We start from the raw sequence: 11,030 nt of genomic DNA, 5'->3' as shown, positions 1-11,030 counted from the left end.
CCCGCCATCAATAAAATCAAAAGTGAAAAGGGCTAAAATTTCGGGACCAAAAATCGAACTAAATACCAAATTTTCAAAAAAAAAAATACAAAACCTAAATTTTGAATTGAATTTTGAAAATGTATTCATAAATACCAGTATATTAACACTGAGATAGTGGGACAATAAAAATACGGAAGGGAGCAGAGCGTACACAGTATTCCCGGAAATGGAGGTGTTGAGTAGGTGATCTAGCCAAGAGGATAATCTGGGACCTGTCTCTCACCTGCCCTCATTCCCCCATCTATCCATTTCCATTTCTTCTCTTTTTTACAATTATAATTAAAAACGTTGATTAAATGACACGCTTTTCTAGGTTCTAAAAAGATAGGCATTGGGTGATTTTTAATTATTTATTATTATTTTCAAATAAATAAAAAATTGAAATTTGAAAGAGATGGGAAAGTATGTAGTGGTTGCAGAGTACAGCTGGATGTTGCTCATCAAAGCATCATATGCATTTATAAGTAAAAACAAAGGTGGAAATAAAGTGATTCCCCTCAATCCCATCATTCATTCTCTACGCCACCCCATACCCTAGCATCTATCCTTTCAATTTTCACTTTTTTTGGATTCCATTACTCTTTTTCTTAAAAAAAAAAAAAAAAATAATTCTATCGAGAGGTGTTTGCAACGGCTAAAAATTATTCACTATGTTTGGTTTCATTTTTAACTTGTTTTGATATACTTTCTGGAGATAGAGAGAGAAAAATAAAGATAAATAAGTATGTGTTAGAGATAGTGTGTATATTTGGATTTGTTTTTTGAGATAATATAAAATAAGTATGATATGTTTGATGTTGTTTAGTAGGAGACAAAAATTATTGTTCATTATCAAATCATGTCTCTTTTATATATATTTATATATATGTATGAGTATGAATATAATTTTTTTATTTGTAGGTGTAGATTTATTTTAACAAAAAATAAAAGAGGCACTGTTTCAAAACATCTCAAAACACCACCAAAACTTTCAAAACAAATCAAGGCAAATATTGTCCATGTTTTGGCCCATCTCGGAGATGAATCAAAATTGAAACCAAACATAGTGATTGTTTTTAGGTCTGTTCAATTTGGTTAACTGAATTGAATTTAATCGATTCTTTTATTAATTAAAAAATTTTCGCATGCTAAAATGGCGTACAGAAAATCAATTTGAATCCTAGATTTGGTTCGATTATACTCGGACTTTTTTGTCGGTTCAGTTGACGATTAAAAAAAATCAAATTTTAGTAAAATATTACAAACATTGTTTCTATTGGTTTAAAATATATATATATATATAATTTATATATGTTAATATATATATAAGTTAATAGTCATACTATTAAAAAAATATAATTTATACGTATACAATATATATGTATTTTCAATTTGATTACTCCGTCAGGCACGATTAACCGAGCAGAAAAATCATAACTAACCGAATTGTACCGTTTATTTTTAAAAAAATTGAATATTGAACCGAGTTTTTGGTTCGATATTCGGTACGAATCGAAAATTTGAGTAGGAATATAATATAAAGTATTATATACATGTGAATTTTTTTATATATTTATTTGAGTCAAAATTCATTTGCTATTTCATATATTAATTACTAAATTCAATTAATTGGCATTTTCTGTAAAATATTACAATGTTTCAAACAATACAAACTCTTTAGACTCTAAATATACTCTTTAGATTCCTTCACAAATAATTTACTAAAAAAGTGACAAAAAAATAAAATACAAAACTTTAGGCTACGTTTGGACGGAAGAATTTAAAATAAAAAATTTTAAATAACTCTAAATCAAAAAAATTTAACATACATTACTTGATAATTCAAAATGAGAGGATTTGAAATCATTTTTAATATGAAATTATAAATATATATATATATATTTGTTATCAGTTTAAATTTATCAATCCAAACACAACATTAAACATATATACTTTTTTTTTTATAATGAAATATAAAAACACGTAATAAAAGTATTTTGAGAAATTATATCTGGATGGTATGATATGAACTTTTGCAAATAATTTAAAAAAAAGAATTTCTTAATGACTTTATATCAGAAAAATTTAACTCTATGGTTATTTCACAAAATGTAATTCTTAATAAGTTTTGAATATTCAAAATTCTTTCTAACGTAAAATTATCTAAACAAATCCATAAAATTTATTTTTAGCAATTTGAAATTCCGACCTTTAAATCCATTAAACTTATGTAATTATAATATCTTGATTGGGAAAAATATTACATCAATTGTAATTATAATATTTTTTTATTTAATATATTTTACTCGTCACATTATTATTATTATTATTATTATTATTATTATTTTGGGTAAATTACATTGCCATTTCTGAAATAAAATTAAAATATACAAATACCCTCTATATTTTATAAAAATTACAAGAACATTCACTGAAGTTATAATTGTAATTATAACTACGATCTCTACTGAAAGGCAAAGTTTACACTAACACCCCCCAAAATAAATGTTACACTAACACATCTCGAGGGATATAACTGTAATTTTAAAATAATTAAAAAATATTATACTAACACGCCTCTATAAATATAATTTTATAAAAAAATAAAAAATATATATAATTTGATCTAATTTTAAAAAATATCAGCGTAGTTTAACGTCGCACTTTTGATCTCATGTACACAAAAAATACTAAAAAAATTTAAATTCATTAATTTTGGGGAAATGATTTATTTGAAATGGTATTGGTGCGCACACGCGAATCGAATTGGTCGTGAGAGGGAGGGGCCCACCTTCCCAACAACTATTGGCAGAGACAACTGTACAGTCAGTGTCCAGCTGTGAAAATCCACGTTTCCAAATCCCATTGGCTGGCATCCTTACTTATCTTTTCCCTCGACAGCGACAGCTCCTACGCCGTGTCCCCCACAAGCCAGCTAAGCTCACCCAAACGGCTCCCAAATTTTGATTTCTCACTTTGGGGACCTCACTTTAGGGTCTGTTGGCAACTTTTAAGGATTTTGTATTTTGTGAATTTATTCATTCTATTCATTTTTCTTTAAAAAAAAAAAAAACTAATTAAAATATAGCAATAATTCCAAACCAAATTTTGAATAAAAGAATACATCAATAGTTGTATATAGACATTCTCGAAACCCGAATCCAAAATATCTTATTGCGAGGTTACCACCTAAAAAATACTTCATTGATATGCAAAATGGCGTACTGAGGCCCGAAATAATTTTTTCGGTTTGATATGATAATAATCGAAAGTTTCGATTCAGTTCTATTAAAAATCGAACTGATCGATATTTTCCTCATAAAAAGAATTAAAATGGCAAAATTACAAATTTATCTCTTGTAAAGGTAAATAATATTTTTTTCATTCTAAATTCCAATAAAAAGTACAAGAAAAATTAAATACAAACAGGAATCCAATTCTAATATTAAGATCAAACACAATCTAATATATACAAATAAAATAAAATGAAACTAAATAAAACCTCCAATACATGAATCCAATAATCTATATTTGATTGTTTATGCCTTTAACTATAAATTAGAGCCCCTAAAAATGTTAAAACATGTCTAATATTTTTTCCTCATTTCACAAAAATCACTACAAGAAAAATATAATACTAGTGATAAACTATCAAATGATAATTTTAAAGTTATCATTAATAATATATATATATGTATTAAGTTATCATAATTTTTATCTTGTCGCTATATAATTATTAGTGATAAAAAAATATGTATAAAATTATCACTAAATATAATTAGTGACGACTTAGTGATAACATAAAATAGTAACAAGTATTATTTGTTGTCACTGGATCGTCACTATACATGAGTCACTAATTGTATCTAGTGACAATTTTGTGCATATCTTTTTTGTAATTAATTCATGTTAATAACAACTTTTACAAAATAATAATAATTTTTTAAAATTATGAAATTCCTTATTGTGACAAAATAAACAGTTCTGTCACTAACTATATATAATTAGTGACAATATTAAAATTGTTACTTGATTTTCTTTGTCACTGATTTTCTATTTTCTTATAGTGAATATTCGGTATTTATGTATACATATGAATTAAAAAAATAAAGTTGGTATTTGGTTCAGTTTGATTAGCCGGTAACCAAAACCAAACTGAATACCTTATTTTTGCGAAACTTCATACTGAATATTGAATTGAATTCTCGATTTGTTTAATTTTGACATAGTTCGATTGGTTTACCATACTGTCCCACCCCTATATGTAACACAATAAATATTTGAGAATAGAATACTTTTCAGAAAAAAAAGATCTTCCATCCGACTTTAATAATATACATTAATATTACATTCACAGGAATGAAACTGTATTTTTAAATTTAAAGCTAATTTGATTATATTTTTTAATTTTTTTATTAAGGTAACATAGAGATTCTAATTGAGTTTGACCAAACAAAAATCAATTATATGATAAATATAATAAATTTATTATATAGTCGCTGATGTATAATTTAACTAGCCAGCATGGCATAGCCTCCCGTACATATAATAAATAATATTTAATATTTTAAAATATATTATAAATAAGAATAATATATAAAGCAATATATTACATTAACGAAAAAGAAAGAAAATAATTTCATAATTAATGTAAATTTTGAAAAAATTGAGTAATTTAGTTATTTTATTATGAAGGGCATTTTTTTAATTTACAAAAAATTGATGTAATGTTAATATTAACCGTCGTTTGTGAGTTTAAAGTGACTTTTCTTTTTAAAAATGATCAATTATATAATAAATATACCAAATTTATTATGTTTTGACTAAATTTAATTTGAACAAAAATAGAAGATCTCTACCGTACCTGTCATAAATCAAAATTGAGTGGGAGCCGAATAATTAGAAGATAACTAAGCCGGCGAGCAACGGCTCAAAGGCGCTATGATTTCTCTCCATCGGGAACAGCGTCCGACGTGGAATTGGACATGCAATTGAAAAACAGATGACGGGGCAGAGTGGCTTTCCACTGAAGCCAAGCCTCATGGATGCTGCTCCCTATATAAAGCCCTCCTCTTCACTTCCATTGCTACAACCACCTCCGCTATCTTCTCCTCTTCTCTCCTCTCAAAATTCACAAAAAAACTGCGAAAATGGCGAACGGGTATGCGATTTGGGTGATGTTCGCTGCATTAGCAGTGGTGGGGTGTGTGAGTTCATCAAAATTTGAAGAGCTCTTTCAGCCCAGTTGGGCCGTGGACCATTTCACGTACGAAGGAGAGGTTCTCAGGATGAAGCTCGACAACTACTCTGGTAACCCCCCTTTCTGTTTCCTCTGCATTCTAAGTGTTTATGGAAATGCCCCTGTTTAATACCGCTGCCGCTTTCTGTTGTTCAGTTGTTGGCTTTGACAAGTAGTGCGAGTTTTGCGTTTTGGGTTCTTCTTTTTACTGTGATTTGCGGCGTAATGGGAAATTTTTTGGATGAATGTTGTTAGGTGCCGGATTTTCATCGAAGAGTAAGTATATGTTTGGGAAAGTCACTGTTCAGATTAAGCTTGTGGAAGGTGACTCTGCTGGGACTGTCACTGCTTTCTATGTAAGCTTGTTATTATTCTTCCTATTTTTCTACTCATGTTGCTCTGCTCACTAACCATCACACACATGATCACGCCGGCGATCTTCGTTCACATTTTTGTATATGAATGAATTAGTAATTTAAAAATTGTACAGTAGAAAATACACCGGTTGATATGACATGGAGTGTTATATGATAATGTGGTAAAAGATTAAATATTAACTTGTTAATGTTTTCGATGAGAAGATCGTTGGATATGGTATCACAAATAGGCCAAATAAGATGTTTTGTATTCGATTTTCACTGGAATTTATTTATGAAAAAAGGAATTTGTATATGAGTATGGCAATCCATTACAGACAACCATCATTGCTATTTATTTGAGGTTCATTGAATGCATTTGCAAAAACTTTGTTAGAGTAAAGGTAAAAAAGTTTCACAAGTTTGCAGCTGTTTTTGTTTTGGGTTGATTAATTATGTCAAAGTATAGGAAAATTCTTGATTTTTTTTTCACTGTACATTAATTATACAACATGTGTTTGATTGATTTAAATTTAGTCTCGGACTAAAATTTCCTGTAGAGGAAAACATACAGCTGGCTTTTCATTTCAGTCTTGTGAAAGTTTATTTAATTCCTCACCTTATTTCCTGTCTGCCATTAATGTGCTAAAAGCCAACCCATCCATCCTTTCTTCTCTTTGAGAAACTTTCTTCAGCATCCAACGTGTTCTAACCCATGATTTGGTGATTGATGAATGTGGGCAGATGTCATCAGACGGCCCGTATCACAATGAGTTCGATTTCGAGTTCTTGGGCAACACCACCGGCGAACCTTACCTTGTCCAGACCAATGTCTACGTTAATGGAGTTGGGAACAGAGAACAAAGGCTGAACCTCTGGTTCGACCCCACCAAGGATTTCCACTCCTATTCCATTCTCTGGAACCAGCGCCAAGTTGTGTAAGCCCCTCTTCCCTCTCTCTCTCTCTCCTTTCTCTCACACACATACATGCGTGTGTCTGTGTTTTTTCTTACTTTGTTGCCTTCGGTGAACACACACATCCAGAGGTGGAACATGGGACTTGCACCATGGTCCCATGCAGATGGAATCATTTTGTACTGAAAAGTGAAAAGCTATGGCATAAAGCAACAACATTTTTTTCACCCCATATATCAATCAATCAATCAATCCCCTTACCATGCACAATTATATGCCATCATTCTTTGTAGATAGCTCATAGCCTTGTCTTTATTTTCATTCTTAATTTTCAATCTTTAAAATAAAAAAAATATGAAAATTGTTTATAATATAATATATGATATAAATTAATAGTTTCATTGACTAATTTGAAAGTAGTTTATCTTATTAATTTCGTTAAAAATTGAAAATTGAGAATGAAATGGAATATCATGTATGGTTTACTACATGGATAGTATCATATACATACACAATTTACATAATACATTCTCATGTCTTTCTACCAATTTTGGCTTGTGGGCTCTCAAAAGAGTCTCACTTTTGCATTCTCAAAAATAGATAAAAATCCCAAATCTTGATATGAAATAGTGAAGTTTTTGTAGTGGATTGAATTTTTTATTTTTAAGTATATTTATTTTCTATTTCAAGTAATATATATATGAAACTTTCTCCTAAATGAAATAGATAATACTATTTGTGTGTATACGACGCATATATGTTAAACGGAATAGCATGTTTGATATTATTTGAAATAAGAAATTTAATTGTATTTTGAACCTTATATTTGACTAACTTTTGTGTATTATTTCCGAATGACTTCTACAGATTCCTGGTGGACGAAACTCCTGTGCGTGTACACTCCAACTTGGAGCACAAAGGCGTACCCTACCCAAAGGACCAAGCAATGGGCGTTTACAGCTCGATATGGAATGCTGACGACTGGGCCACACAGGGCGGGAGGGTGCACACGGATTGGACACATGCGCCTTTCATAGCCTCCTACAAAGGGTTCGAGATCAATGGCTGTGAGTGCCCTGATGCAGTGGCAGCGGCCGACAACATGAGACGGTGCAGCAGTGGTGGCGAGAGACGGTACTGGTGGGACGAGCCAACAATGTCTGAGCTCAGCCTGCACCAGAGCCACCAGCTGCTGTGGGTGAGGGCTAACCATATGGTGTACGACTACTGCTACGACGCAACGAGGTTTCCGGTTACTCCGGTGGAGTGCGAGCACCACCGCCACTGAGTGCATGCATGATGGCCGTCACACTTGTAAAGAAGGTGTTGTTAGATGAAGTCAATTTGACATGAGCTCCATGTGTTGGTATTTTGGGTGTTTGCTGCTTTTCCCACTATGTAAGATATATCATTAGTTAGTTTGAATTCAAGTCTTTGGTTCCTTTCATTCAATTTATTTAGAATTTTTGGTAATTCTCCAAGACTTGCCGCCACTCCCCATTTTCAATTCTTATTACATAATATATATCTATATATATATATATATACATTTATAACAAGAATTTGGATTTGAAGGAAAAGCTCAAAAATGTATTTTCTACTTACATTAGTATATATTATAAAAATTATAATTTTCAGTAAGATTTGTTTTAAATATTGTAATTATTTTATAGGGCCTAAACGATAAGCGCATTTTGGGCCTAAAAATTATCAGTAACATTATTAGTGCGATTTTTGTTGTTTTTTCTTTCTTTCTATTTTTTTTTTTTTTTGAATTTCTCTCCACACAACACACTCCCAAGACCTCCTAAATATACATCTTGAATTAAAACCGGTTGGTCACCTTAGCGGGTTTAATTACCTTTATGGGATTAATGTGACACGACATGTGTAGGATATTTTGGGGCTGGAAAAGCGCATTTATCTCAAATGCAATTATCCTATGAATGATTGTAGTAGGTTGCTTTCGTCTTTATTTGTTTTCTAAATCAACTACGACATTTATATTTTAAATTTATAAAATAAAATGATGGAATTATTACACTGTCCTCTCCTAAATTTAATGTAATTATATGTAAAATTCTTATGATTTGAAAAAAGTATTCGTAAGGTTTGCTTTCATCTAACAAATAGGTCTCTCAATTAGTTAAATTTCACCAAATTTATTGATATTAACAAAAAAAAAAAAATGAATGAAAATTAATAGTTGACCTCGGTTGACTTGTTATTGATTTATTCAAGTACAACAATTCTTTTATGACTAAATTATCTTTATAAGGGTGAAAATAAACCTCTTCACATACATTGACGTGTGAAATATTTAAGGATAGTTTAGTCATAAAAAAATTTGTTTAATTTTTGATAAATTAATAATATATTAATAAAGAAATAAATATGAATTTTTATTAGTATCGATAAATTCAAAATGATTAACTTATTTGATAGACGGAACAAACCGAAGACGGATAGAACTTGAACGTATAATTTTGTTGCAGAGAGCGATGCTGTCTTGTTGAACATGCGAAAGGTGTGAGGAAATTAAGACTGCAATAATAGTGGAGTATAATTAAGGCATGGGGGTGGGGGTAGAGATGTGGGGCCAATGCTCACGCTCTGACTGATCATCACCAATAACAAGGCACACAACATAAATTCGGTGGGCCCATGATGACTCACTCCTATTGAAAAGCTAGCTATGGTGGGCCCCTATTCACAATCTGAATTATTAAATTCAGTATTTATCACGAGGGTTCAGTGCACCGTTCAATACCCTGCCCTGCTGGGAATGACTTCCAAAGCCAAAGGTCAAGCATTTACTATTTTATATTTAATTAGGGTTATATATTTTTTTTTAAAAATTTGATATAATTATATATAAATTTTGTCTTCATATGTCTTCACGTATTAATACATGTGAGAATGTATATTTTTTCTATCATAAAAGTAGTTTAGTCGGAAAAAACTGGTTCGACGTGCAATAAGTCAGTAGCAAATCAGTCGAGGGTGAATGTCATTTCATTCAGTCTTTTATGTTAATATCAACAAACTCAGTAAATTTTGACTAACGAGGGACTTATTTGTTAGATGAAAGCAAACTTCAAAAATGTTGGATGTAATTTTCGATACTATAAAAAATTTATATGTAATTAAACCAAATATAAAAGAAAGGAAGTACAATTATCGTATTATATTTTGTGCACTGAATGTATGTACGACTGAAATACGTGCCTTATTCATAAAAAATAAAGTATTTACCAATCAATTAAATATATGGAATGAATCATTTATACGACAACTTATGTATGAGTTTCGTAAAATGGATGAATAATAGAAAAAATATTGTTTATTTTTTTAATGCAATTCTTTCAAGCTATTGACGATTTCAATGATTAAAGTATTATCGCGATTATTTGATTAGTAATTATAAATTTAAATATTTAATTAATTATAATTGTTAATAAATTTATATATAAAAAAATACAATAAATTATATTATCGTCTACGGTCCTACATTGACACATCAGGTTGACCCGAATTAGCTTTGCTTTGTTGGGATTGCTGGCGCTTCAAAATTTATTATTTTTCATGCGTTTGTGGCCACTTCATCTCATTTTGAATACTTATAGTTTGGCTTTAACCAAGACGAATACATACGCGAAGAGTAGTGTCATGGATTTGTACACATTTCGGGGCATCCCGATACACTTATCCCCATTCATAAATTCACACACCCACACACACTTCCTCACTCTTTCTCTCTTTCTCACACACACAAACATGCACACACACTCTCTCTCTCTCACACATACGCGTGCTCTCTTTCTCATTTAATTTTTTTAATATTTGAAAATGAGAAAATAATTTTTTTAAAATAATATATTATTATAGTTAAATAAAAAGTAAGATTGGTATTAATATTATATTTACTGAAAAATATAAATTCAAACCGTTATAAATTATACGACTAGAAATAATCATTACCTTAAGAAAGAAAATATCAATTATATATTATATTAATATTCGACTAGCATGAATATATATATATATATATACATTATTTTTATTCAAAAATTTAGGTAATAATTAATTATATTTTATTGTAAAAAATTACCTATTAAAATTTTATTTAGAATTAAACTAATATGCACTATTTATAAAAGCGTTTTAAAATTTTTTAAATCAAAATATATTAAGAAGTTACAACTTGTTTGGTTCTAATAGTATCATGACCAGTTTAGTCATTTTACCGATTTTAACAGTATTATGCTTTAATATTTTATTTTATCCAAACACATTAGGAGCTAATTTTTAAATAAAACCCAACATCTTATAAGCCCTGAAACATCTTATAAGATGTAGGAGTTTATAAGATCTTTTAGAAAAACTTAATCAAACACCGTCTAGACCTATATGCAGCTCATACGTTTTGAGTGTGTGAGAAAGTGATCTCAAATTGACTCTATTGCCACATGAATATTATCGCATGACAATTTTGACAA

The 11,030-nt window shown here is 29.9% G+C and overlaps 1 protein-coding gene across 1 annotated transcript; it reads left to right on the top strand.

Moving 5' to 3' along the window:
- Positions 1-5,101: 5,101 nt before the first annotated feature.
- XTH9 (xyloglucan endotransglucosylase/hydrolase 9) lies at positions 5,102-8,004 on the top strand. Its single transcript, XM_011102015.3, has 4 exons — positions 5,102-5,331; positions 5,516-5,616; positions 6,361-6,554; positions 7,399-8,004. The coding sequence occupies exons 1-4, from the start codon at positions 5,172-5,174 to the stop codon at positions 7,817-7,819; spliced, it is 876 nt and encodes a 291-aa protein (XP_011100317.1). The 5' UTR covers positions 5,102-5,171; the 3' UTR covers positions 7,820-8,004.
- The last annotated feature ends 3,026 nt before the right edge of the window (positions 8,005-11,030 follow it).

Source organism: Sesamum indicum, linkage group LG12 (assembly GCF_026168435.1).
Source record: "Sesamum indicum cultivar Baizhima isolate 11 linkage group LG12, ASM2616843v1, whole genome shotgun sequence".
NCBI classification, from domain to species: Eukaryota; Viridiplantae; Streptophyta; class Magnoliopsida; order Lamiales; family Pedaliaceae; genus Sesamum; species Sesamum indicum.
This window is presented reverse-complemented; position numbering and strand designations above follow the sequence as displayed.

Excerpts from the sequence above, each read along its gene's own strand:
- XTH9 (XM_011102015.3), top strand. The coding sequence starts at position 5,172 with ATGGCGAACGGGTATGCGATTTGGGTGATGTTCGCTGCATTAGCAGTG. Across the intron at positions 5,332-5,515 it reads GAAGCTCGACAACTACTCTG|GTGCCGGATTTTCATCGAAG; the intron begins GTAACCCCCCTT and ends GAATGTTGTTAG. Across the intron at positions 6,555-7,398 it reads TGGAACCAGCGCCAAGTTGT|ATTCCTGGTGGACGAAACTC; the intron begins GTAAGCCCCTCT and ends TGACTTCTACAG.